The 27,327-nt window shown below is 37.0% G+C and overlaps 8 protein-coding genes across 8 annotated transcripts in view; 2 read left to right on the top strand and 6 right to left on the bottom strand.

Moving 5' to 3' along the window:
* CBG24359 overlaps positions 1-849 on the bottom strand; it is a gene marked incomplete at both ends in the record, with an annotated part of 3,009 nt that extends 2,160 nt beyond the window's left edge. Inside the window, 3 exons of the mRNA XM_002648184.1 lie at positions 346-483; positions 533-643; positions 698-849. Of these exons, the coding sequence (XP_002648230.1) occupies positions 346-483; positions 533-643; positions 698-849 (401 nt within the window). The remainder of the gene's footprint in view (positions 1-345; positions 484-532; positions 644-697) is intronic.
* A 695-nt stretch (positions 850-1,544) lies between these two features.
* On the top strand, positions 1,545-4,668 carry CBG24360 (the record flags this gene model as incomplete). The annotated part of the gene is made up of 6 exons (XM_002648185.1): positions 1,545-1,568; positions 1,616-1,753; positions 1,797-2,627; positions 3,083-3,435; positions 3,484-3,595; positions 4,198-4,668. The coding sequence occupies 6 exons, from the start codon at positions 1,545-1,547 to the stop codon at positions 4,666-4,668; spliced, it is 1,929 nt and encodes a 642-aa protein (XP_002648231.1).
* A 117-nt stretch (positions 4,669-4,785) lies between these two features.
* Positions 4,786-9,956, bottom strand: Cbr-phy-3 (the record flags this gene model as incomplete). The annotated part of the gene is made up of 4 exons (XM_045241031.1): positions 4,786-4,983; positions 5,190-5,429; positions 6,383-6,494; positions 9,802-9,956. 4 exons carry the CDS (start codon positions 9,954-9,956, stop codon positions 4,786-4,788), a joined length of 705 nt encoding a protein of 234 aa, XP_045091315.1.
* Positions 9,957-11,957: 2,001 nt separating this feature from the next.
* Positions 11,958-14,887, top strand: Cbr-tni-3 (the record flags this gene model as incomplete). The annotated part of the gene is made up of 4 exons (XM_002648187.1): positions 11,958-12,017; positions 12,066-12,194; positions 12,921-13,259; positions 14,627-14,887. The coding sequence occupies 4 exons, from the start codon at positions 11,958-11,960 to the stop codon at positions 14,885-14,887; spliced, it is 789 nt and encodes a 262-aa protein (XP_002648233.1).
* A 2,431-nt stretch (positions 14,888-17,318) lies between these two features.
* CBG24363 lies at positions 17,319-20,159 on the bottom strand (the record flags this gene model as incomplete). The annotated part of the gene is made up of 7 exons (XM_045241032.1): positions 17,319-17,603; positions 17,934-18,326; positions 18,517-18,612; positions 18,664-18,736; positions 18,846-18,940; positions 18,991-19,104; positions 19,848-20,159. The coding sequence occupies 7 exons, from the start codon at positions 20,157-20,159 to the stop codon at positions 17,319-17,321; spliced, it is 1,368 nt and encodes a 455-aa protein (XP_045091316.1).
* Positions 20,160-21,158: 999 nt separating this feature from the next.
* CBG24364 lies at positions 21,159-21,512 on the bottom strand (the record flags this gene model as incomplete). The annotated part of the gene is made up of 1 exon (XM_002648189.1): positions 21,159-21,512. A coding segment is annotated over one exon (354 nt), but the record flags the coding sequence as incomplete, so codon positions are not given.
* A 484-nt stretch (positions 21,513-21,996) lies between these two features.
* Positions 21,997-22,928, bottom strand: CBG24365 (the record flags this gene model as incomplete). The annotated part of the gene is made up of 2 exons (XM_002648190.2): positions 21,997-22,113; positions 22,161-22,928. 2 exons carry the CDS (start codon positions 22,926-22,928, stop codon positions 21,997-21,999), a joined length of 885 nt encoding a protein of 294 aa, XP_002648236.2.
* Positions 22,929-24,936: 2,008 nt separating this feature from the next.
* On the bottom strand, positions 24,937-26,743 carry CBG24367 (the record flags this gene model as incomplete). Its single annotated transcript, XM_045241033.1, has 4 exons — positions 24,937-25,218; positions 25,262-26,039; positions 26,087-26,220; positions 26,264-26,743. 4 exons carry the CDS (start codon positions 26,741-26,743, stop codon positions 24,937-24,939), a joined length of 1,674 nt encoding a protein of 557 aa, XP_045091317.1.
* Between the last annotated feature and the right edge of the window lie 584 nt (positions 26,744-27,327).

Raw genomic sequence — 27,327 nt, forward strand, 5'->3', positions numbered from 1 at the left:
AACGTTTTCTAGGTTTTTGTCAATTTTTCTTCCAGATACAGCGGAAAATTTGAAAAAACAGTGAAAACGAGGTAAAAAATTTTGAAAGTTTAAATTCGCGCGCTTTTACTCACCGGGCGGCCTAGAAAAAACCTCATCCCTAAGGGCTTTCAGCGTATTTTTCGATGCGTTTTTCTCGATGAAAGAATTTTTTTTGAATTTTTTCTTTATTTTTATGTCAATCTACATGCATTTCTACACATTTTGATGCAATAAAAAATTTCACCGTACACCACCTTTAAATTCAAAATTTCCAAGAATTCAGATTTTACGAAATCAATTTTTTTTTTCATTTTGCTAACTCACTTATCATAATCCCGTTTTCCTTTGAAAAGCTTTCGCTGCTTTATGTGTTCAGATGTGAAGACAAGTCCATCCGGAGAACGAAAGTACGTAATCTTTCTGTTATCGTTCAACTCCACAACACATTTCTTATCTTCCAGTCTGAAGGTTTTCCAATTTATTGGTTCATTTTGAGGAGCAAATAACTCACTCTTTGACGAATACAGCACTCACTCGCCTGCTGAAAATGAAGACGAGTCTGACCTTTTCCATCAACGAATACCCTTTGAGATCTTCGATTTTGTCCAATGTTCTGGTTATTCTAAATATAGAAGATTTTTTAAACTCTGTAAGTTATCGGAAAATTTTAACTTACATCGAACTGAAAGCCAGCGGACTTTTATCATAATTGATTGTCTTTTTAGCTAGTTCACACCATTTTACTAAGTTTTCTGGCTGTGAATAGGCTCCGATTCTATTCGAAATGAATTTGATGACTTTTTTACACAGTTCAGAGTTTGAGGTCATTTTCTGCCTGAAATCAATAATACAAAAGTTAAAAAACAGCTGTAAGAGATGAACCAAAACAACGACGAAGAAACGAAAATCGAACGTTGTTCTTAATTCGAATTTCCCTCGGTCTCTTCTCTTTCGCCCGTGCAGATAGGGCGCGCTTGCATCACAAACTCGCGCATTTGGTGACCCCGCAAATTCCGGGGCAAGAAAAAAATGGGGAAAAAGAGAAAACCGGGGAAAAAAGAAAAGTGGGCGGAGTCGGGGGCGCAGCCTAAAATGCAACCCTGGCACGGTTTTTCTGCACATTTGGACACGGTCATGAGGGGTCGGAGGCTAAATTGCAACCCTGGCACGGTTTTTCTCGACTCCGCCCACTTTCCCCGGTTTTTTCCCCGATTTTTCCTCGGTTTTTTCTTTCCCCGGAATTTGCGGGGTCTCCGCGCGTTTTCAAACGAATTTTTGAGGACGTCAAACTTATGGAAAACAGTGGAAATTGTTCAGAGAAAAATCGGAAATAGACAGAGAAAATTCTGAATTGTTTTTGGGAACAAAAAGATTGAAAAAAACGAAAAAAACCTGCAAAAAATTTTTCCTCGGACTACTGTAGTTCTCAATCTGTGCATTGTGGCGTCGCGGTGTTTCGCGGCCAACTCACCGATTTTTTCAACGAATTTCGGACATTTTTGCCTATTTCCAAGTCCAAAAAGATGCGTGGAAGCCGTAATTTGCTGGTGAAAACCTAAAAATATGATTTGAAATATAAAATTCTCAATTTCAGACGCAGAGAATGGCCTCTTCGCGAGCTTCCGGCTCATCTGGAGGTCTCAAATTCGTCGGACTCACTGTTGGAGCAGTGGCCGCTGGAGCGACAAGCGTAGCTGTTTACGCATCGTATGATAATGATTTTAGAAAAACTGTAAGGAAATTCAGATTTTGAAAACCAAAAAATCTATTTTCAGCTGGAAAATTCGATTCCTGGCTCTCGAAACATATTGAACTACACAATTGGAGTCGAAGAACCACCAGCACCACGTCTCAAGGATCTGCGTCCGTTGCAATTCTCAGCAGACCCAAAAATCGCTCCGAAACCGTTTGAACCGAAGCCAGTAGCCGAAAAGATAGAAAAAGTGCTCGTTCAAGCTGAAAAGGCCCCTGAGAAGGCGAAAAATCCATACACCGGACCGAAGGAACCTGTAAATCCCCAAAAGAAAAACGAAAATCTCACAGAATCGCTCAAAAAGCACCTAGTAGACGCGGAGAAAGCCACCAAGGCGGCCACTGGCGCCAAACTAGAGACAATTCGAGCCATTGAGCATCATATTCAAACGATTCGTGAGGCGATTGAAGGAGGAAAAGATGGAGATTGGGATGCGGTGACAATCGCTCATTTGAAAGCGAAACGGATGGCTGAGGCGGATGGAGAATGGGAGAAGAAGGCTAGAAATGCTGTGGCCGAGCTGGTTACAGAGGCGAATTTGGGAGCACAAGGAGAGATTACTCAGCTGAATCCATTGGTTCCAGTGTCCAAAGCAACTGCTTTAAAGCTCTCGAACGAGTTGGATGAGATGATTTCCAATGTGAAACACGTGGATTCGGAGAGAATCTTTGTGCACGACTACAGTGATCGAGTGGCGGAGAGCCGAAAGAAATTCCAGTTGGAGCTGAAAGCAGTGCATCCGAATTTGAATTATGAGGAGGGAATGAAGCTGAAGAAGACGGATTTGCAGACGATTCTGGCTCATGCGCACTTGAGAATCGATCAGCTCAGTCAGAAATTGATTTGTAACAAGGTAGATTCTATAATTCAGAATTTGGCTGAAAATTTTCGAAAAAAAAAATCAAAATTTTCCGCTTTTTTGACGATTTTGAGATGGCTTAGTTTCTCATTATTCGAGTTTCTAGGCTAGTATATGACAAATATAAGGTCTAAAATAGGCTGGAACGGTGGCCTAGAACACAAAAAAAAGGAAAACTAATAAAAAATACGACAAAGTCAAATTTTCCGCCTTTTTGCCGCCTCCCACTATTTTTTTTCGAAATTTCTGTTGGATTATTATTGTTGTCCGAAAAAAATTGGAGTTAGAGAGTATTTTTTGCAGTCTGATTACGGTAGGCACCTCGAAGCGGCAAGCCTAAATAGCACATACTCGGTGGAGACGCAGAGAAATTTTTTGTTCAACTGTCTGCGTCTCGACTCCAATTTTTTTCGCAAAACAATAATACTGTACCTGCGACCAATTTCCAGCTCAGCGAAGAAAAACGCGTGCAATCAATCATCTCGAAGAAGAAAGCGGATCTTCTTGAGAAATTGCGCCTTGAAGCGAAAATCAATGTGATTCCGGAGGTTGATAAGAAGAAATTAGATGAGGAGTTGGCTAGAGCAACAGCTGAGATTCAGAAGAAGTATGATGAGAAGCTGAAGGAAGTCGTGAGAACCCAGAAGCAATTATATGACATAGAACATGCGAAAGATGTGGATGAAGCTGTTCAAAAGGAGAGAAATGTTCATTCGACGGCTGTTGGAAAGGCGTTGGCTCAATTGGAAGGAATCGAGATGGCGCTTGCCGGACATCTTCATATGGATATTGAGAATAGGAAGTGAGGAGTTAGATTTAGGATTTTAAAGAGATTATACTGATATTTCAGATCCAAACAAATGTGGCTGGCCACTCAGAATCTCAAGGAAACCGTTGTGTTCGGGAATCGTGCCAGCTGTTGTATGGAGGGAAGACGTGCGCCGTTGGGTGATCAGATGAAGGTAAATAAACATTTTGAGCAACAGAAATTCAGAAAAAAAATGGCCTAGAAATGTCTTGACATGCCACTGGTGTGTTTGTGTTTTCGGTCATTTTGAAGTAGTGACCTAACTTTTGCATGTTAAAATTTCTAGGTCATCACTTCCAAATGCCCTTGAAAACACGCCAGATGAATATCAGATTATTTCTAAGCCATTTGCCATGGTGGCCTAGAAAAACCATGTGGAGAAAGTTAGATCACCATGTTAAAATGGCCTAAAAACCAATCAGGCGTCTAGAAACAGCCTAACGTGCCTCTAGTGTTTTCTTGGGTCGTTTTAGGGTGGTGACCTAACTTTTGCTAGTTGGGTTTTCTAAGCCACCACTTCAAAATGACCTACAAAGCATACCGCGTAAATATCAGCTCTTTTCTAGGTTATTTACCATAGTGACCTAGAAAACCCAACTTGCAAAAGTTCGGCCACCGTGTTAAAATTGCCTAGAAAACGCATCAGTTGAATATAAGGCCATATTGAAACAATTTACCATGCTGGCCTAGAAAAATAATGTTAAGAAAGTTAGACCACTCTCTTCCTCTTAAAAATTCAAAAATCCCAATTTTCAGACTCTCCTCTCGTGCGGTGGAAACACTGACGAATTCGTCAAAACCGTCGACTCGGCGATGGCAAAAACGTCAAAAATCCGAGGAGAATACACCGAAGAGGACCTCAACACCCGTTTCAACAAAGTCTGCCGTATCGGACGTCGTGTTGCCTATGTTCATGATGGATCTGGAGCTCTCGGACACCTTTATTCCTGGCTCAAGGCCTCATTGACATTCCAATTGCCTATTGGAACCAATGACACTGTCACCCCATCTGCTGAGAACAATTTCAGCCTTCTGACACGTGCTGAAGCTCTCTGGAAGGCTGGAAAGAAGGGAGACGCTGTTCGTGTGCTCCAGATGACCGATGGAGCTACGAGAAGAGTCGCAACGGACTTCATTCAAGACGCACGTCGTCATCAGGAAGCACTTCTTCTCTCACGTCTTCTATTGGCTCATGCAGCTCTTACTTCGATTCGTTCTACTTATTGATCTTTTTTGTGTAGTAAATAGTATAGTAATTTTTCTGATGAATTGTCTGTGTGTTTATTGGCTTTTTTAAATCAAGAAATCAAGTTATAATTTAATTTGAGAGCCATTTTTTATGTTCTAGTGCTCAACGGGCGTCTGACTCTTCTGATCGCTTCTAAAAGCACTACTAAACGAAGGGATCATCCAGGAGGCATCAATTGGGGATCCGGAGGCAGCCATTGGGATCACTGGCTGATCTTTGGCACGAATCCAGAGGGTGGCAATCACTTTTCGACCAGAGTAGATTGGGCAACCGCCGTGGTCGGATAGCATTTCCTGGAATTGATTTTTTAAAGTCAAAATTTCAAAAAATTCGGAATTTTTAAATTCAGAATTTCTGAAAATTTGAATTTTTCGAATTCAAAATTTTTTTAAATTTTTAGTTTTTGAAATCAAATATTCTGAAATTTTAGAATTTTTATATTCAACATTTCTGGAAAATTGGATTTTTGAATTCAAAATTTCGCCTTGGATTACTGTACCTGTGACTCATCAGCTTGTGCATTGAACCAGAAGAATGCGTCTCCTTCGTCAATTTTAATAGTTGTTCCAATGCTCGGGAATACTGTACCCCCGCCTTTTTCAGCGGTTTTTATCACAAAAATCAGTGTTCCAATTCGATTTCTCATCATTTGCATCCACCAGTCGTGTTCCTTATCACTTCGATATGATAAATAGTCGTAGTGTACGGCATAGTGGCCTCCGGGGATGTAGGATAGGGCCTGGAAGTGTTTTGATTGCTCATTTTTTAATTTTAGGTAAAAAGTTGGCCTAAATTTGTAGAGCTAGATGGGCGGAGTCTATTTTTATCACTGTGTGTTTTTTGGCTCCGCGACACTTCGAAACCAGTCAGTTCGAAACTGCAAAATTTGCACGCTGCACGGTCTCCCCAGCTCCCAAAATGAACTGCAAGCCTTTTTCTCAGCGGAGCGCGGTTGCGCGCGGCGAAAATTTTTTTTGAAAAATTTTGCACTGAAAAGCCGGTTTTTAGCAAAATTTTCTCATTTTTCGACAATTTTTTCGATTTTTCGTCCATAGAAATTGTTAAACAGGCTAAAACACACATTTTAGGTACAAAAGCAGCTAGTTCCGACAAAAAATGAAAGAGGAGATCGACTTTGAAGCAATTTTCGAAAAATCGCGGAATCTTTTCTCACCGCGAGAGATTTTAATCGAATAATAGCTTGAAACACTCAAAAATAGATTCTCCACAATAATTTGACAAACGAAATTATTAAAACACCGAACAATTTGAGAAATTTTCGGTTTTCGAAAATTGCTTCAAAGTCGATCTCCTCTTTCATTTTTTGTCGGAACTAGCTGCTTTTGAACTTAAAATGCGTGTTTTAGCCTGTTTAACAATTTCTATGGACGAAAAATTGAAAAAATTGTCAAAAAATGAGAAAATTTCGCTAAAAACCGTGCAAAATTTTCAAAAAAAAAATGTTCGCCGCGCGCAACCGCGCTCCGCTGAGAAAAAGGCTTGCAGTTCATTTTAGGAGCTGGGGAGATCGTGCGCTGCAACTTTTTTCTTTAATATAATACTTAAAAATTCCAATTTTCAATTTCATTTTTACGTGACCGTGTTTTTTGGTTTCGAAATGACCGGTCTCGAACTGACTGGTTTCGAAGTGTCGCGGTTTCGAACTGAAGGAACATACCCACGCAAACTTACAGAAAACAACTCAGCAGACTGAAAATTGAGAGCTGGAATTCGTTTTGTGACTTTTTTATGAACTTCCGAAGTGATCTCATTCTCTCCATGATCAATAAAACTTCCATTCGCTCTTCGATGTGTTGTTTTTTTCGAAGTACCGTAATCCGTTGTCTTCTGAATTGTCAAATCTCGTTTTTCATGAATTTCAAGAATTCCGAAGTTTGACGAAGAGTCAGAAGATTACGGTATATTATAAGTGTTGGGGACCAGGAGACGATTTCCAAATCCACGGGAAGAAAGTTGTGGAGATAGGTTAGGCAGATGGAATCTGAAGAAATTATTGAAGTCGGAAAAGAAATTCAGAAAAAAAATTGGGAAAGAGAATTTTCAGAAGGTATATGAAAATTCAGAATCTCAGAAAAACGTGAAAATTTAATACAAGTCTTTTCAGAACTTGGAGATTTCTGACTTCTTGAAGTTTTTGGAGTTCAGGAAGGAACTTTTTAGGTTTCAAAATTTTTCGAAATTTTCGAACTTGATCCCGTTCTCTCATCTATCTGTCATGTAGCTCATATCACTTCTATGATTGGCAGGTTCTGAGAGATAAAAAAAAAGAAACTAAGAAATAGAAAAAGACATAAAAGAATGAGTTTGAAAAAGATATCAGATTTCAAATTTCAGGAGAAGAGAGTCAGAAAAACGAATTTCTTTTTTAATAAATTTTCAGGAATGTCAACATTTGTCATTGAAATTACCGTAAACACTCTTATAGAACGCCACTCGGACCGTTCACTTTGAAAGATATCACTTCTTTTGAAAGATATCAAAAATTTGTCAACTAATAAAATGTTTATCATGATATCAGCAACATTCTATTAGATTATCACTTTTTGATATCTCTCACAGAAAATGAGATACATGGACTCAAATTTGACGGTTCGGGTGGCGTTCTATCAGAGTGTTTACGGTATGTAATTAGCAAGTTAACATACTCAAAATTTTGAATTTAGGATCTCTATCTTGGGAATGTTGAACACTGGTTTCTAACAATTTATTTTGAAGAAAAAGCTCATGAAAGATAGAATGTCTGTAATTTGAGCTCAACTTAAGAATCAGAAAACTAGTGCCTCTGATGTTTGGTGATAAGAATTTTTTTTAGAAAAGGGAGTCTCAATTTCACGAAAATAAACTATTTTCAAAAAAAAAATACTGGCCCAAATAATGGTATTTTTGGAAGTTTTTTTTTGGGTGCCCTTCTATTACAGGTTGTTGTTGTTTGGTTCATACTGCTTTGGTTCATACTTGTAACGGGCCGGGTCGGGCTTTTTCCCGAATTTCGGAGGCCCGGCCCAACACATAAGGGGGGACCCTTATGTGATGTTTTTCGATCAAAAATTTTTTCGAGTTTTGTTGATATTTTTTGATCAAACAGACAATCAATCCAAAAACACAAAAAATAATGGAGAAAATTGTATAGAGAGCTCAAAATTTGGCTCAAAATGAAAAAATTTTTGCTACCGGGCCTTCCGGGCCGGGCCCGGGCCTTGAAAATTTCCTCAGGACCGGCCCGGAATTTTACAAGTATGGTTTGGTTTATATTTTCTCAATTATCGTTGTTTCGAATATTTACCCATAATGGTCTATCTTTCTGAAATTTCTAGACCAGCATAGCGAACGGCCTAAAAAACCAAATCACTTCTAGACCATCAAATATGCTGGCCAAGAAAATTCATGTTCAGAAAGTTAGACCACCATGGTAAATGGCTTAGAAAACATCAATTTTTGTTCCCCATGAAATTTCTCCCATCGCCGAACCAAAACTTTTTTCTTTTTTCCCGACTCTCCCGAAATTTTCTGGGATCCCGAATCTTCCGCGTTTTTTTATCTGTTTCGTTTTTTTTTCGCTGCTGTATAGATTCCTTTTTCTTTCTTTTCTTCGTTTTCACTCTTCTCCCAAACTTTTTTTGTCCTCAAGCCATTATTTTTTCTCATTTATCGCGGGGGATCCGAACCGCCCAAGAATCTCTTGCTAGGATCCCAAGCGATCTGATCCCAAAAAACCCGCAAAAAAAAACCAAAGAACCGTTGTCAATCAATCAGTAAGTGAGGTCTATTCCAATTTTACACAAAAATTAGCAAGGAGAGGTATCTTCTCTTTTTTTTTTGATTGAGATAGATAGAACGGATAAAAGGTCACTGGGAGATCCCCCACGAGAAGTTTAACGGGAGGCTCTGGGAGGTTCTAGAAAGTTCTAAAGATCCTAGAAGCTTTTCAGATGTTTGCAAAGAGCGTTTTAGAACTTCAGGGACTTTCCGAAAGTTTTTTCATATTTTCGAAATTCCTGGAAAACATAAAAAGGTTCCAGGAGACTTTTAGAAGCTGTCAAACTTCTGAATCTTCTAGAGAGATTTGGAAGCTTTTAGAATATTTCAGAATTCTGGAATTCCGAATTGTGTAAACTTCTAGGTTCTCAAGAATTTTGGATTTTCTGGATTTTCTTAAAATGTATCACAAATTGTTCACAATTCACAATTCCAAATTCACAATTGAAAATACTAGATTTTCGTGATTTCAGAAAATTCCAGAAAATGTTAACTTTTTAAAGTTCTGAAATTCTAGAAGATTCGAACCCTTGGGATCTACAAAAAATTCCAGAAAATCAGGAAAATGAAATTCCAGAAATTCATAATTTCAGAAGTTTTTGACTATTCTGAAATTCTGAAAATTTAGATTTAATGACATTTTCGAGAACTTAGGAATTCCTGATCATCTGAAATCTTCAGGAAATTTTGAAATTCTTCGTTTCCCGGAACTCTGAATTGAACTATCCTTGAATTTCCAAAATTCCAAAATTCCCAAAATTTTTAAAATCCGGAATTCCCACATTTTACGAAATTCCAAATTTTATTTTCGTTAATTTCCCAAATTTCCAAGTATTCCAAATTCTAAAATACCGAATTTCTTAGTTTCTGAATTTCGTGAAATTAAAAAGTTCCGAAATCCCAAAGTTTCCAAATTTCCTGAATATCTGAATTCCAGAATTTCGAATTTTCAGATCTCAAAAATTTTAGAACTTTCAAAATTACCAGAACGTCCAAAAGTCCGAAATCTCGAAATTCTAAAATTTTCAGCATTCAGAAATTCAGAATTTCCTAGAATTTCAGAGTTTGAGAACTTCAGAATTTCGGAGTTTCAGAATTTCCCATTTTCCTAGAACCACATTATTTCCAATACCCAAACTCCAAAATTAAGATTCCATATTTCAAAATTTCCCCAAAAAATTTATTTGAGAATTTCTACTTCCGGGAGTTCCCTGGATTTTCTATTCTTCCTAGATTTCTGATATCTCTGGAAGTTTCTAGGCGCCTTAGAGATTCTTTTCGTTTCACAAAAGAAAACGAAAAGTAATAAGAGAGAAAGTCTTCATCCCACTCACATCTGCGTGCGGCAAAAAGTGATGATGGGTTTTGAATTACCGCCCATCCTCTCCTTTGCTCCTAGGAGAGCATTTTCGTTAACATTCATATGCCATTCCATCCCTCCCCGATTCCCACCCGCCTCCGCCGAGCCATTCTTTTTTAAAACCGACATTTCGCTTATTACACTGTTCCAAAATGAGAGAGCATGTGGAATAGAGAGAGTTTAGAGAAATATAGTGCATTGGGAAAGAAAAAGAGAGAGGAGATGAGCAATAACATGTTTTAAACTTTGGTTTTAGTTTTCAGTTCCACCCGAGAGAGCTTCATTCTGCCATTCAGTCTTAAGCAGCAGGGTTTTCTTCTCTGGCTACAGTAATCCTAATTTTTCAAAATTTAATTTCTGAATTTTCATCAGAACTACAGTAATCCATTCTATTCTCATCTTTCTAGATTTCAAATTTCTACGGCTTTAGTTGTTCTGGTTCTCAGTATTCTGGAATCTCTTGAAAACTACAGTAAGCTCTTTTTTCTAGGTACCGTTTTCTCCAGTGCCTACAGTTCCTTATGTTTAGCGCGGGCCCACCGAAATCAGTCAGTTTTTAGGTTCAATCTGCTCGAGAACCACAGTAATCCGAAAGTAATTTACAGTAATTTACAGTAATTTCAATTGTTCAAATCCTATGGAGAACTACAGTAGTCCTTTCCTACTTTTTCTATTTGCTCATTTTTCAGCTGCCGTAATCCTAAACTTCGAAAATGTGAACTACAGTAATCGGACAGTTTTTCTAAGAGTTACCGTAATCTCAGATTTAGGATTTCCAAGGCTACCGTAATTCCCTCTTCAGTAATCCCAAAGTCCTACCGTAAACTCGAATCGTTTTCTTACTCTGATCCTAATTTTCAATTTTCTCAATTTTCTTGGAAACTACAGTAATCCTTCTGTTCGTTATTCTAGGTACCGTAATCTTGACCTCTACAGTAACCCTAGGGTAGGACCTACTGTAATGGATTTTATTTTCTTTATTTTCATTAGAACTACAGTACTCCTTTCCACGTATCTGGTTCTTCATTATTTCGGCTACAGTAATCCTGAATTCAAGATTCCTACAGTAATACTTTCGAAATTCCGAAAAAAGATGTTAAAAGCCACCGTAATCTCTTTTCCATAAGCTGATAATTGGCTACAGTAATCCTAACTTCTAGTTTTTCTCATGACAGCTACAGTAACCCTTCCCACACTTTCTGCCTACCATAAGCCTAGATAGGATTACTGTAGAATATGAATAGGCTACAGTAATCCTATTTTGAGAATTTACAGTATATTTAGAATTTGAAGTTTTTTTAAGACTACGTGATCAGAATTTCAAAATTTCGCTCAAATTTGAGACAACAGTAATCCTTTCAGTTTTTTTTTGGAAAACTGCATTGGGTCTTTCCAAAAAACTTGAAAAATTGAAAGTACAGTAACCCAGTGAAATACTGTGGATGCTCGGAAACTCTAAGACTACAGTAACCCTAACACTTCAAATTCACAAAAATCCGTAAAAAACACAGTAATCTATGCTAGCTACTGTAATCCTAATTTGCTCAGCTACAGTAACCCAAAAGAAAACAAAATTTCAAAATCTTCTGATTTTTCGTTTTTCGCTCTTTTAACACATTCCAAATGTTCCCCTGTCTCTCTTCTCCCCCTTCTAATCAAGATTTAGTGCTCCCAGTTTTTTACACTTTTCTTTATTTTTTTTTAGCTCCGCCCACTTTTCTCTTCTTCTTGTTTTCTTTTCACAAAGTTTCCCCCATACTTGTAAAATTCCGGGCCGGCCCGAGCCCGGGCCGGGCCTGAGGGAAATTTCAAGGCCCGGGCCCGGCCCGAAAGGCCCGGCAGCAAAAATTTTGTCGTTTTGAACCGAATTTTGAGTTCTCAATACAATTTTCTATATTTTTTTTGTGCTTTTTGTATTGTTTGTTTGTTTGATCAAAAAATATTTTTAAAAAAAATCACATAAGGGTCCCCCCTTATGTGTTTTTTGAAATTTTCAAAACTTGTGGAATGACAGACCCGCCGGGCCAGTCCGAGCCTCCAAAATTCGGGAAAAAGCCCGGCCCGGCCCGGCCTGGCCCGTTACAAGTATGGTTTCCCCTGATTCCAGGTCGTTTTTCCACGAAAAAAACCATGCTGATCGAAGACGAGAACATTCGCTACGGCGGAGCTCAAGCCGATGATGCTGGAGATGTAAACATAATATTCTAGAATTTTTTTTCGAAATTTAAAATTTTTCAGGATGCCGCCCGTAAGGCTCAAGAGCGTGAGCTCAAGAAGGCTGAAGTCCGTAAGAGAATGGAGGAAGCAGCAAAGAAAGGATCAAAGAAGAAGGGCTTCTTGACTCCAGAGAGAAAGAAGAAGTTGAGAGTGAGTACAGTAATCCAAGGATAGTGGTCTAGGGCCAACTTGGCTAGAATTTTGGGTATGAAAAGAAAAAAACCGGAAAACATAGTTTAAAGGGATGGTATATACGTTTAAAGGGACAGACTATAATATTCAAAGGGACAAGTATGGTGCAGACTATACGTGTAAAGGTACATACTAGAAGTTTAAAGGGACATGCCATAAGTTTTAAGAGACAGATTATACGGTTTTAAAGGGACAGACCAGGAAGCTTTAAAGGGACAGACTATAAGGTTAAATAGACATACCATAAATTTAAAGGGACATACTATACTCCAAGAAATTAGAATTTCCTGGATAATTTAATGTTTAATTTTATTGTCGGATTAAAAAAAGTGACACCTGAGAATTTGAAAATCGTCGCATTTTTTGATCTACGAAAAAGCGCGGCGAAAAGGTAATATTTCACAGTTTCGTCTCGTTCGAGTCAGTTTCCTATTTAAGTTCAGTTTTTCGATGAAAAACAGATTCTAGAGATGCTAGCGATCATTTTCATACCAAGAAATCTAAAGTTTGTGAAGAAAATCCCATTAAATTCACATAAATTAATTTGTTATTTACAGTATCCGTTTTCGGATCGAAGTCTCGTAAATCGACACGAGCGTTACTTGCGAAAATTTTCAGGTCCCAGTTTGTTTAATCCGACAATAGATTAAATCAAAAATGAAAAAAATATATATATAATTCCAGAAACTTCTCATGATGAAAGCCGCCGAGGACCTTAAACAACAACAAATGCTCAAAGAGCAAGAGCGTCAAAAAACCCTTCAACAACGTACAATTCCACTTCCGGATGTGGATTCGATCAACGATCAAGGTCAACTTCTCAAGATCTACGAGGATATGTTCGCAAGAGTTTGTGCTCTTGAGGAGGAGAAATTCGATATCAACTTCTCCGTTTCTCAAACTGAGGCAGAAATCAATCAATTGACTATTCAAGTCAATGATTTGAGAGGAAAGTTTGTGAAGCCAACGTTGAAGAAGGTCTCCAAGTACGACAACAAATTCAAGTCTTCTGGAGAAGGAAAGGTGAATAATTTGGGAAAATTTGAGTAGAACATCGCACATCTTTTTGTAAACAGTCCAAAAAGAGTTCATTTGGGAATGGAACACTTCAGAAAAAAGTTCATTCTTTTGGAGTTCAGTTGTCAGTTGGTCTAATCAATCAAATGGTCTCCCTAGAATGTTTCCACTTTCCTCCAGACAGCTGTTATCACCTCTTACCTCTTTTTTCAATTTGATGGCAGGTGGTAGCTAAAAGCGCGCCAGGTGTCTGGAATGTTCTAGAAGTTCCCTGAAACATAACTCGGCTCAAAATTGGACTAATTACTCCAGAAATGTCTTAATGGTTAGGTTCTCAGAAGAACTACAGTAATCCTTTTCTAGTTTCTCATTCTTTTAGATAGATCTTAAACTAAACTACAAAAACGTGTACTACAGTAACCTAAAAGTTTTCTAGGAGTTACCGTAATCCCGCTTCACTAAATGTTGATTTTAGGTTTCAGTGACCCAACATTTTCAGTAACATTCAAATTCCCCAGTTATTTTTCCCACCCTTTTCTACCTTCTTTTCTTCAACAAGACTTTTCATATGCTACAGTAACCCTGGGTGTAGGATCATTGTGATTATATTTTTTAAATTTTTTTTCGAAAATCCTTGAAAATTTTGGAAGAACAGTAATCCAGTGGAATACTGTAATCCTAAATTGCTTAGCTACAGTAAACCAAATATAGAAACTTCACATGTAATATTCAGAAGGGTTACTGTAGGTCTCATAAAAAAACGGAAAAATTGAATCCACCGGTTACTGTAGACATAGGATTATTGTGCAAAAAAGAGATTACCGTACCTAAAATAATGAAACTTGGATTACTATAGATTTTATGAAAATGTTAGAAACCTTTGGGTTACTGTAGCTAGATTACTAATTACGGATTTTACTTTTTGAATTCAACAGAAAATCCAAGTTATGTTTCAGTGAATCTCCCAGACACCTAGAGAACCATTAAGGGATTACGGTAGCCCTAAAAATCAACTTGCTGGAAAAACTACTCCAATTGTGAGCCTTTATGTCCCTCCAACAATCCAGACACCTAGAGAACAATTAGCCCCACCCGATGTGCTTTTAGATAACCTCCCATCAATTTGAAAAAAAAGAGAGATAAGAGATGATAACAGCTGTCTGAAGAAATGTGGAAACATTTGGGGTAGACCACTTGATTGATTGTACCCACTGACAAGGGAACTCCTAGATCAAAAAAGAAGAACAATTTTCGAAAATTATTATGAAAGTACAAAGCAATTTTTTGAAATTTTTGGAATTTGGGTTATATTTTGAAACAAGAAACATGTTCGAAAAGTATTAAAAAAGTACAAAAAAATGCAATATTTTCAGGAGAAATCAAACTTCCGCGCCAACCTTAAAGTGGTCAAGAAGGAGACAGATTTGGATGAGATTATGGCCAAGAAGAAGGGACAAACAGGCGATGGTAAACCAGAGTGGTCGAAGAAGGAAAAGAAGGAAGAGGAGGCAGCACCGGCTGAGGATTCTGCTGCTGCTCCACCGGCCGAAGAAGCTGCTCCAGCTGAAGAAGCACCAGCTGAGGAGCCGGAAGCCGCCGAGGAAGAGGAAGAGGAGGAAGAGGAGGAGGAATAGACTCTTGATTTTTATAATTAATCTGCTTCTTTTTTATAATTGAAATTCTTTCTGATGATTCTGAATCTAATAAAGGCTTCTATGGTATCCAAACAGAAGAAAAAAAAAAGAATTGTTACTAGGCGGACTCGAACCCGCGACCGACACAGGTAGAGGGGGACCGCCGAAAAACGGGCCGTCTGGCGGGCGCGGACTGCCGAAAAGCGAACAGTCGAATCGCGCGCCGCCGACGGTCCGTCTGCAACGATTTGCGCCTCGAAGACGGGCCGTCAAAAATGATAGCGCTTTCTTGACAGTTCATCATTAAACAGGTAATAAACAATAGAAATTCTTTATTAAACTAATAGTTTCTGTGGATTGTGTATTGTTTTTGAAAAAATAACTCCAATTATTTTAAAATTGAATTTTTATGATTAGAATGAGAGAAAACACATAAGAAATTACAAATTCTATAGGGAACAGAACTTCGATTTTCTATTTGTGTTTTCGCAAAATTCCAACTTTATAAAAATTCAAATTTTAAAATGCGAAGATTTTTTTCTCGTTCCTTTCGTTCTTTTATCATGTTTTAAGAGAAACATATTTTTTCAACCAAATTTTCCATTCTGCAGAAATTTGGCCCGCCAACCACCGGTCATTGACCAGTCAGCGCCTCTTCGACTGTCATTCAGCAGTCGTTCAACACCTATTTTTTGAGGTGGTCCTATTTTAGGAAAATAAGATTCTATCATTTCCTATAATCTAGTGGGGGTATGAGAAATTGTTTTCTGAATGATTTCCAATCAAAACCTTCAAGTCTGTTTTACAACGAGTTCCGACTGTCCGTCGACGGACCGTCGACGGCCCGTCAGTTTTCATTCGGCTGCCAACTAGCAGTCATTCGCTAGTTTGCGCCTCTTCAGCTGTCATTTAGCAGTTTTTCAGCAGTCCCCCTATACCTGTGCGATTGAATTTGGTCCTACTGCGCTACCAGCTTCGCCAAGAGGACACACACAGGTGGAAGTCCTCAAGGCGTATAGAAAGGGGAGCCTCGTAGCGAGCGGAAAAGAAGCCCACAGAAATATTTTTGAAAATGCGAATTAAAAAAAAGTCTTCCCCGACCCACCATTCTTCTGCCATAGCGTTTCCTTTGTTGCATCATCACACAGTTCCAATTGCTCTGTACTCCACCATTTTTCACCCAAAAATGTTGTATAATTCTCGGAAAAATCGTCCAAAGCGAACATTAGAATATGTTGGCCACGATTTAGGACCCATGCGGTTAGACAGACGCCGAGAAATGAAAGAAATTGACGAAATGAGATCATTGTGTTCTGGAAAATGTGCACTTTTGAAGAAATTTCAAATTTTCATTGAATTTTAAGATGTATGAAATTTCAGAATTTTAAAAATCATAATATATTTTGGAAATCTGAATTTTGGAAATACTGAAAATCAGAAACCCAGAAAATTGAACCCTTTGAATTTTGAAATCTTAGAATTTCGAAGTTTCAATTGTCCTAAAAAATCTTGGAATTTCGAAAGTTAAGAAATATCGAAAGTTCTGGAAAAATAATTTTTTTGAATTTTAAGATTTTTGGATTTCGAAACTTTTTCGAATGTTGAATTTTGAAAATTGAAAATCTAAAAGATAAATATAATCTGAAAAAATAGTACACACAAATATAATCTGAAAATTCGAAAGTCTGATAATCAGAAATCCAGAAAAATTTACAAAATTTCCGAATTTCCGAATTTCAGAATCTCTAATTTTTGGAATTTGAGAATTTCAAAGTTTCAGAATCTTCAAATTTCGGAACTTCACTATTTCAAAATGTTAGGATTTCCAGATCTTAAAATTTCAGATAAAAAATTGAAAAAAAAAATCTGGAAAAAAAGAAAAAAGAGAATCAAAGAAAAAGGAAAAACATAACAAAGAGGAAAAATTGTTCATCAAACAAAAAAAAAATAAAAATATATTATTTCAATTTAATTGATTTCTTCTTATTTTTTTTCTTTCTGCCAACTGGAAAAAAAACACGAAAAACCACGAATTCGTCCAGTAATTGTTCCAGAGACATTAAACCAGGGCAGGTTCAGGACTACAATTTTGGAGCATCCGGTTAAACTTTTTAAAATTTGGAAAAATTGAAAAATAGACGTGAAAAAAATTGCAGAAAAATCTAAATATACGAAAAAAAAACAAAGTTTTAAAAATGAAAAAAAAAACTTTGGTGAAAAAATAGTGATGAAAATGTTTGAAAAGTTCTCGAAGTTTGTCTCGTGTGATCCCTTTTTGAAGTTGAACTTGTGGGGCCAGATGCCGTGTCGCTACCAGCTGAGATGACTTTGAAATGTTTCTTCCAATTAAAAAAATTTAATTTTTAATTTTCAGATTGAAAAAAAAACCCAATCCTTCTCCAATTTTATTAAACCAAACAATCAGTTCAGATCAATCCTGATGTTCCTTCTTCCCTTCCACATCAATGTCTTCCACATCTTTTCGACGAAATATTCCACTCAAAAGATTCTGACATCCATTTCGAATCAATCCAATTATTGAACTTTCCGATTGAATTGCACCTTCATTTTGTGACTCAACAGCAGTTGCAGGAGATGATAGAGACGATTCAAGACGTTCAGAATAATAAAAAGGCATCGATTTTTTGAAAATTCTATCAGAAACCATATCCTGATAATGATCGAATCGGCGAAGTGTCGAATAACCGGCGAGAGCCTGAAAAGTTTGAACAGTTTTACTTTGAGCGTTAATATCTCGGTTGCTATCAGAGATATCAAAAACTTGTCAACTGATAAAATGTTGGTGATATTATGTTTAACATTTTATCAGTTTACAAACTCTTGATATCTTTTGAAGGAAGCTAGATTATTCTGTTCAAAAATTTTGATAGCCTTTTGATAATTTTTTAGTTTAAAAATTTTTCTTTTTCCAATTTTTTGCATTTTTGACAATTTTTTCGTTTTTTTTTTGCGAAAAATAATTTTTGACCAAAAAAGCTTTTGGTAACAAATTTTCAACAGCTTAATTTTTTGAACAATAACAAACCCTTCTATCAACTCTCCTCCCATAATTCCTAAAATCATCAGAATGCTCTTCAGAAGAACTCTCCGAAATCACTGAAGACAATGAATCCGTTGTTAACGAAGAGAGGCTAGAAGAAGCAGAAGACGTTAGGATAGAAGAAGATGAAGAAGTTGAAGACGTTGGATGCATTGAATTCTGAAAGCAAACTCGAATTCCAAATCTTCCATTATATTCCTTGTCTCTTCCGATTCTCGCATTTTCAAACACTTCCCACGTCGGATTTTTTTCGGATAGAATTTTTCGCATAAATGACAGAATTGCACTTCTACTGTAGGTTTGAGTTGATGGATTCTGCTCACGAGCCAAATCGACAAGAGCTCCAACAACTCGATAACCACACGAAAAGTTGTCGGCCTAAAAACTTGAATTCTTTAAAGCCCAATTTATCTCGGTTCCAGTAAAAGGTATCAAAATATTCCATTGAAAAAATATTGGTGATAGTATGATAAAAATTTATCAGTTGACAGATTTTTGATATCTCTTATAGGAACCGAGGTAACCAGATTCAAAATTAGGAAATTGAAAAATTTGAAAAAAATCCAACCTGTCGCTCATATTCTTTATCAATGTCCAATGCGATATGAGAGGTGAATAAGTGTCCGAACAAATGACTGATATGTGATTGAACTTCTTCGTGAATCTGAGCAATCAAAAAATGAATCTACAGTAATCCCCGTGTAAAGTAACTAACCCATGGACTCCCTTCCCTGTCAAACATCTGCAAACTATCGAAGAATTCGACAGTTTGCCGTTCGGGATTATAGCTGAAAATTGAAAATTTTCAATACTTCAAAAAGCACCAAAACTGGAAAGAATTTAAATTCAATATTTCAGTTTCTTAGAATTTTCAAAAAAAACTTTTAAAAAACGAACTGAACAAGAATATAATGAGCTCGTCTCCGATCATAAAGCACCTGGATTGCCGAATTCTCTCCAGTGACGTGTTTACTGATTTCAGTCTCATCAGTCTGAAAATACGCTCTACCGGAATTTGAAACGTCTAGAAGTGTATCCTTACAATCATGAGGAATTGAATGGCAAAAAGTGCCTCCAGCTTTCGAGGACAAACTGCTTGAAGTTTGTCACAAAACGAGTTGATCAGGTCATCTTGCAGTTGTTCACCGAATCTCACCTGGAATTTTTCTTGAGGAATTGAAGAAATGTAATTTGAAAAAAAGAATTTTTGAAATTTTGAATTTTAGATTTTTTGAATGTTTTGAATTTTTCAATTTTCAATTTTTTTTGGATTTTTGAGAAATTTTTTGGAACGATTAGATTTTTTCAAAAATTTGAAATTACACAGTTTTTTAAATTAAAATTTTTTTAGAAATCAGTTTTCTCAATAAATTCGCAATTAACCTCATTCTCCAAAAAACCACGCGATTCTCCTTTTTCATCTCCTTTCTTCTTTTTTCTTATCCATAGGACTTTTTTTTCTCCTTCTTTGTCTTTGTCTTCTTCTTCTTTTCTATGAATGTCACCATCAACTTCATTTTTTTCTGATGAGGATTCTTTATATTCAGAAAGTCCCATAATATTTTTCGAGACACAGAACATTTACAAAAACTGACTAATTTTCAGAACTTTTATGATTTTTTAAAATTTACGTGGATTCAATAAGAGGTGGACTTTGAAAACACAATGGCAGAGTTGGTAGGTCGCGTGAGCCCAAAATCTTTATTAAGTTTTTGATCTATAATACAATTGTTCCAAAACCTTTAATCTGCAATTTTCACAGGTCCTTCAAGAAATAATACGGTCATACTTGCGACAGGACGGGCCGGGCCGGACAATTGGTGCCTATTCGAACTTAGGCAAATTAGGAGAAGATTCTGAAAAAGAAAAATAGAAATTTTGAATTGAAAAAGAACTTACTGTTTTCAGATAAAATACATCTTCAGAGGAAAGTGTCTTCACTAGGATATTCAAATACACAAAATTCAAAATATTCATTTCTGGGATTGGCGTTGTAATAGTCAAATGGTTGGAAATCAAACGTTCCGCATTCTTCCACTGAACTATTTTTGATAATTGATCAATTTGAAACGGCCATTCAATAACATTGTAATAAAAATTCTTAATTGCATCGTGTTGTTCTGACGGATACAATAATTCAATCGTTTTCAGGGAATGTGGGTCAATAGCCGAAAGAATTTCAATAATTTCCATCTGACTGCTAGATCCCATTGAGAATTTTTTCGCTTTGAGTGGTGTCTCTCTTCGTTTAAAAGTGTCTCCAATTTTTCTGGATAAATCCGCAGTACCCCATTCATCGAGAAGAATATCGAAGTTTTCGGATAAATGTCTTGTACACTTGTAGAATATAATTAATTCGTTTATGCACTCAATTTTCTTGCTGAGAGTCTTTTCGATATCATTAAGACATATGGATTTGTCGTCTGTTCCAGAAAAGGAGATAATACGTTCTTCTCCATGAAACGGGTTGAGTGAATTGGAAATTAATTACGACAGCAGTCTTATCGATTTTGTGAGTTTTTATTATGAAACTAACTCAAACCGTTTTTTTTTTCAGAAAATCGCAAATTCAACATCCCGATCGATAACTCCCGAAGAAAAAATACCAGTTAACTCTAGTTTAAGGAATATCGTAGCACGAACTGTATTAGAAAATCGTTTACCGATGGTTCCTATTTTGAGAAATTTGCAATGTTTTGACATGTAAGTTTTATTTCTTTCAGAAAAATAATACACGGATTGTTTTTCAGCGAGAGAGTTTGGAAAGTGAATCGTGGGATCCGAGAATGTGTTGATCTCATAAAACCAAATCCCCACATTGAAACGTATTCCATTAATTACAACTTTGGTTTTGGTTATGGTGCACTTCGCATCTTTGTGGGGTTAGAAAATGCGATGTTCCATTTGAGAGAATCGCCGCAACTCCTTTCGCCACATCATTCTTTTCAGCCACAAAAAGTGCTCTTTTCATATTTACTGAGAAATTAGATTCATTTTTAATGATACTATTCTGTGAGAGAACAGATAAAACGGTGTTAGTGAAACCTGAAAGCGATAACCATCGTAGATGAGTGATCAAATATGATTTATTCACACGATAGCGGTAAATAGGGTGAAAAGGCACTGGAATTTAGGACACGATAGAAAATGAATGACTCAAAATTATAACAAAACACAGAAGATTATAAAATGACAAGAGAACATTCCATTTTAGGTTTTTATGGGGCATTCCATTTTAGGTTTTGTTCCATCGTCTGGATTCGACAAAGCTCCTATTACTTTTCCAGATGGGATGTATGGGATTGGAGCTGTTTCATCTTCGAAGTCTGATTCGACTTCAACTTCGTTATCATTGTTATCAGCATCCTCCTCATCAACTTGATTTTTTTCAACAGTCGGACCAACTTGAGAAACTAAGACAGGAGGTTCGCAATCTTCATCGTCGGATTGATATGCGATCTCCGTTTGCGGTTCAACAGAAACAATTACTTTTGACCCTCGAGGTCCCGCTATAACTTCATCAGCATTTGGTTGAGGTTGGGCATGATTTGAAGGCGTTGAGATCGTTGGTTTTATTAAAGTGGGATTTTTTAACTGCTCAACGCCACTTCTCGCTCGAACGCTTCGAAAAGACAATCCTCAGTATGCCAATAGTATTCTCTCTTATTGCGAAAATATTTCTTGCATTCGTTACACAAAAAATGACGAGTCACCGAAGTCCAGCTTCGGTCTTCATCTGTTTTCGAATGCCGCATATATTTATATCTGAAAATCTGATAAACTCGTTCAAAAGTTCAATATGATATCCAGATAAGAAAAAGGATTGTAAAAGACCAGCGAATAAATGAATTATTTGGAAAAATTGTCTTTTTTCAAATTGATCCATAAGATAAGAATCTGAATAAATAGCGAAAATAAAACCAAATAAAGAAAAAGGGGAGGAAAATCAATAGAGTGAATAGATGCAAGGGGAAGGGGGTAGGCGAGGGTTATACCAGTGAGAGTGAGAGTAGTATAATAACAAAAAAACGAACGCCTAGCTTTGTTATTATAAATCAGACCAATTAATCGGGTTTCTTCCTGAATTCTCCAGCTCCGTGTTGCATTTCGAAAAGCATTTGCAGCCCCGCCAAATACGAGCACTGAATGGAGACGGATGAGCTGTCTGGAAAAAAAAACTTCATAAGTAACATACGAGAAGAATATGTTTACCTTGATAACTACATGCTTCTCAGTGTCAATCTGCTCCTCCTTTTTTTGTGCAAATTTTCCCCACAACAAAAACACAATTGGTTTCTCTGATTTCTCCGATATCATCCGGATGACGGTATCAGTGAAAGTCTGCCATCCAATTTTCGAATGGGAATTCGCTTCATGGGCACGAACCGTAAGTGTTGCATTGAGCATAAAAACGCCTTGCCGAGTCCAACCAAGCAAGTTTCCATGATTAGGCCTCTTGAATCCGTCGATGTCCGACTCGAGCTCTTTGAAAATATTCTTCAAAGATTGTGGAGGTTTCACACCTTTCTGTACACTAAACGAAAGACCGTGTGCTTGATTATCGCCGTGGTATGGGTCTTGTCCAATGACAACGACACTGATTTCCTCGAATGGCAAAACATTGAATGTTGTGAAGATCTGGGATTGAGGTGGAAACACTTGCTTTCCCTTTTTCACTTCTTCGTTCAAGAACTTTTCGATTTCGGAGATATATCCTTTTTTGAACTCTTCCTCCAGAAGCTGTGACCACGACTCACTTTGGAGCAATTCTTTTAGATTAATTTCTGTTTTGATGGTTCTTCCCTCTTCTCTTCTTTTCTCTTTTTCCTCTTCATTCAATTCAGGTTTTGGTTGATTTTCCGTTGCACTGGAATCGGCTTCTTTCTCACCATCAACACCAAGAGTAAGACCCAGTTCAAGGCATTGCTTCTGCAATTCTTCATCTAGCTCCTTTGCTTTTTTGGCGCGAACCTCCATCATGGCACTCTTCTGAAAATTTTAACTATTAAAAAAACCCGAAAAGTTACACAAACCGTCTTCTTTGTCAATTGAAGTCGTTCCACTAATTTCTCGTTCAATTCTGATGCCGCCACTGCTTCCTCTGACACTTTTTTCAGCTCTAAAAGGGCTTCTTGTAGTTCACGAAAAACGAATTTCAACTCGCACTTAAACTAATAAAAGAACCATTTGCTGATTTTATCAGTATAAAGGGAATGAGAGCATTTGAAGGTGGTGTATTGAAGTTTTTATTACTTTGTTTCTTACAGCAAAGTATGGAGTTTTTATTGAATTTATTTATATTTTTATGGGAACCTACATACTTTTTGTACAAAACGAAGCAATAAAAAATTCATACCACTTTTACAGAAGAGAAATAAAGAAAGCAGAAAATCATAATTTCGAATGATAACAAAAATCGGTGGAGCTAAAAATGATTTTTCGAAGAAGTTTCTTTTATTGTGGATGAAGATTTCTTTTCAATTTTCCTCAGTTTTATCGGTTAACGTTATGGAAAGATTAGAAATGAACAACTGAATAGAAACACATATCAAAATTAAACAGAATTCTTTTTTTTTTTACTTTTTGAAAATAGAGGAAGAAAAGAAAAAAAAAAGATTAAAATTAAACTTAATTTTTTAGGTTTTCACAGGATTTTTACAATTTAATTCGAGACAAAAATTGTTTGTTAAGCAACAATAAACGGAAGATAAATGATAATTATTAGGTTGGCGGGAAAGTCTTTGTCACTTTTTCAATAGTTTATTTCTCAAAGAAAAAATAACCGAATAATTAATTATATTGTCCATCATTATCAACAACATGTCTCCAACGTTCCCTCAATTTATGGATTCCATTGCGGTAGAATCCAGCCGGGCGTGAGGCAAAGTATTGTTTGAGTGCCGCTTCGACCGCTCCACGGGAATTGAAGCTTCTTCCTTCGAAGGCACGTGTCATATCGCCAAATAACCAATAGTCGGAAGGAGCAAGATCAGGAGAATACGGGGGGTGAGGGAGAACATTCCATCCATATCCCATCAGCTCCTGCTTCACTTGTTTCGAAACATGTGGGCGAGCGTTATCATGTTGATAGTACACTTTCTTGTCTTTCATGGCCGAACGGTCGACTGCTTTCTTGAGGTTTCGTAGTTGAGTAGTGTAGAGGTCTCCAGTTATTGTTTTGCCCTCGGGCAGAAGTTCCCAGTAGATGGGGCCGTCCACTCCCCACCACACAGAGAGCATAACTTTTTTCGGATGAAGGTCGGGTTTGGGGACATCCTGTGGGCTCTCTCCTTCTCCAACCCACTGGGATTTCCTGTGGTGATTATCGTAGAAGACCCACTTCTCATCTCCGGTTATTAGCCGGTCCAGCCATCGATCGCCCGCGTGGAGAGTGAGAAGAGTAATCGAATCGTCGACTCGGCGGTCAAGGTTGGCTTGAGTCAGGTGATGAGGTATGAATCGACCAAAAAGTTTTCTCATTCCAAGAGACTTCAAACCTTCAAGGACTGTGCTATGGTGAACTCCGAATGTGACAGCTAGTTCACGGCTAGATTGAAATGGATCCGATTGCAATGCGTGCTTCAGCTTGTCCAAATCCAACTCACGGGGTCTCCCAGAGCGATCCTTTTCATCGAGCGAGAAGTCATCTTTTTCGAAACGATGGAACCAATTGCGAATAGTATTGTAGTGAGGGGCATGTGTGTTGTACACATTCTTCAAGAAAGTTTCCGAATCCTTCATCGTGGTGTGAGATAGGAAGAGGTAAATCAAAACATGTCTGATGTGAATAGCAGTGGGAACAAACATATCGTTTCAATTACAGATGAGGAGCAGGGAAGGAGATGGGGACTTGTTTATATGGAAGGTTCTTATCACCTTGTTATTCACTAGAGTCGATATCATACACAGCCTCCATATACGAGAACAGTGATTAAACAAACAGAGTGACAAAGACTTTCCCGCCAACCTAATAAATTATACTTAAAACCTAATTAATCACTAATTGATTCATCGGTAATTCAAAAAATGGAGTGTCTTCTTTCGCAACTCGTGTGAGAGTAATCAATTTAGGTGTTCCTACTCCTTTTTTTCGCGTATCCAAAACAATGTGAATATAATAATTGGTGTTTTCAATTCGAAAGTACCAAATGCTTTTCACATTTGAAAAGTTACGGTAGGGTTCTCCAATCAGCGTATGTAAAGATTCGTCGATTGTCGACTCCTGGAACGATATTTTCAACTTTTGAAACTTCGAAGAATGGAGAAGATTCTGAAAAAGAAAAATAGAAATTTTGAATTGAAAAAGAACTTACTGTTTTCAGATAAAATACATCTTCAGAGGAAAGTGTCTTCACTAGGATATTCAAATAAACAAAATTCAAAATATTCATTTCTGTGATTGTCGTTGTAATAATCAAGTGCTTGGAAATCAAACGTTCCGCATTCTTCCACTGAACTATTTTTGATAATTGATCAATTTGAAACGGCCATTCAATAACATTGTAATAAAAATTCTTAATTGCATCGTGTTGTTCTGACGGATACAATAATTCAATCGTTTTCAGGGAATGTGGGTCAATAGCCGAAAGAATTTCAATAATTTCCATCTGACTGCTAGATCCCATTGAGAATTTTTTCGCTTTGAGTGGCGTCTCTCTTCGTTTAAAAGTGTCTCCAATTTTTCTGGATAAATCCGCAGTACCCCATTCATCGAGAAGAATATCGAAGTTTTCGGATAAATGTCTTGTACACTTGTAGAATATAATTAATTCCTTTATGCACTCAATTTGCTTGCTGAGAGTCTTTTCGATATCATTAAGACATATGGATTTGTCGTCAGTTCCAGAAAAGGAGATAATACGTTCTTCTCCATGGAATGAGTTTTCACCATACAAATACACTTGATTTCCATTCTTAAAATATTCGAAAGCTTTGAATTCCCCATTTTCCAACTTATTATAGATGCGAAGACGACAATTATCTATGATAGCTCTCTGATAGAAACAGATGGAATACGTTTCTATATGGGGATTTGGTTTTATGAGATCAACACACTTTCGGATTCCACGATTGACTTTTCGAAGACTCTCGCTGCAAAACAATCTATGAATTATTGTGAAAAACAAGAAAAAACTTACATGTCAAAGCATTGCAAGTGTCTCAAAATAAGTCCCATCGATAACCGATTTTCTAACACATATCGTGCTACGATCTCACTCGGATTTTTGCCTTTTTTGAGATTTATTGATTGGAATGTTGGATCAGCAACTTCCTGAAAGAAGATGGATTGGATTAGTTTCAGCATAGAAACTCACAAAAGTGATACTTTGACCGTCGTCCTCAATTTTCACTTCACTCAACCCATTCCAAGAACTATCGAAGTTTTCTGGATCCACAACATGGATCAACCGTACTGTAAACGGCGCGCTTTGATCAAAATACGTTACGAGCGATATTGCTTGAGCAACACTAGTTCCAATGAAGTGAACTCCTTTGACTCTTAATGTTCTCGATTTTAAAATCATTTCGAGCCGTTCACAAATCTTGGCGCAATCTTCGACAGTTCCTCGCGAGCACCTTACATGAAAATATGACAGATATGGTGTTTGGTGCTTCAACAGCATCTCCAAATCTTCTAAGAAAACATCTACAAAGTTGAGTTGGATTGGCAGTGATTCCTCGTTTTCGAATACAAAAGTTGTGAAAGCACTTTCAAGTTTAATATAAGTGATAGTGTGAAAATATACTTCAAGAGGGGAGTTCAGTTTCAAAATCACTTTTGATAAAATCGGCATGAGTTACAAACTCGATTCCCATTTTGCTACTTTTCTGTTGATCCGTTAAATATTCGTACGCGTAGGGCATCTGAAAACGTACAGTTGAAATGAAATATTTAGAAGGGAAAAAATTTACAACTCGCACTTAATCAAACAAAAGAATGAACTGCTGCTCCTTATCAGTCAAATAAAATATTGTGCATTTAATTAGAAGAGAAAATCAGAGAATACATAAATTCATCATTTCGAATGATAACAGAAATCGATGTAGCGGGAGATGCAAAAAAAGTTTTTGAACAATATGAAAATGGTAGAAGAACATTATTCAGATTCCATTTCTACATATTTTGTGGGTGGTTGTTGGTGAACTTTTTTTAGTCGTAGAAACGAACAAATCGCTGAAAACATCTACAATTTTATACAGAAAACAGATTAAATCATTATTAAAATATACTAGAATGTCTGTCGCCTTTTTGGCATTGCTCCTCTTTATTTTTCATATAATTTTCTTTTTGAAAAGGTCATGTTACTTTAAAGGTGGTGTGCGGTGAAAAATTTTTATTGATTTATTTTGTGCAGAATTCCATGTAGAGCCTTATAAA

Source organism: Caenorhabditis briggsae (genome assembly GCF_000004555.2).
Source record: "Caenorhabditis briggsae AF16 supercontig from assembly CB4, cb25.NA_146, whole genome shotgun sequence".
NCBI lineage: Eukaryota > Metazoa > Nematoda > Chromadorea > Rhabditida > Rhabditidae > Caenorhabditis > Caenorhabditis briggsae.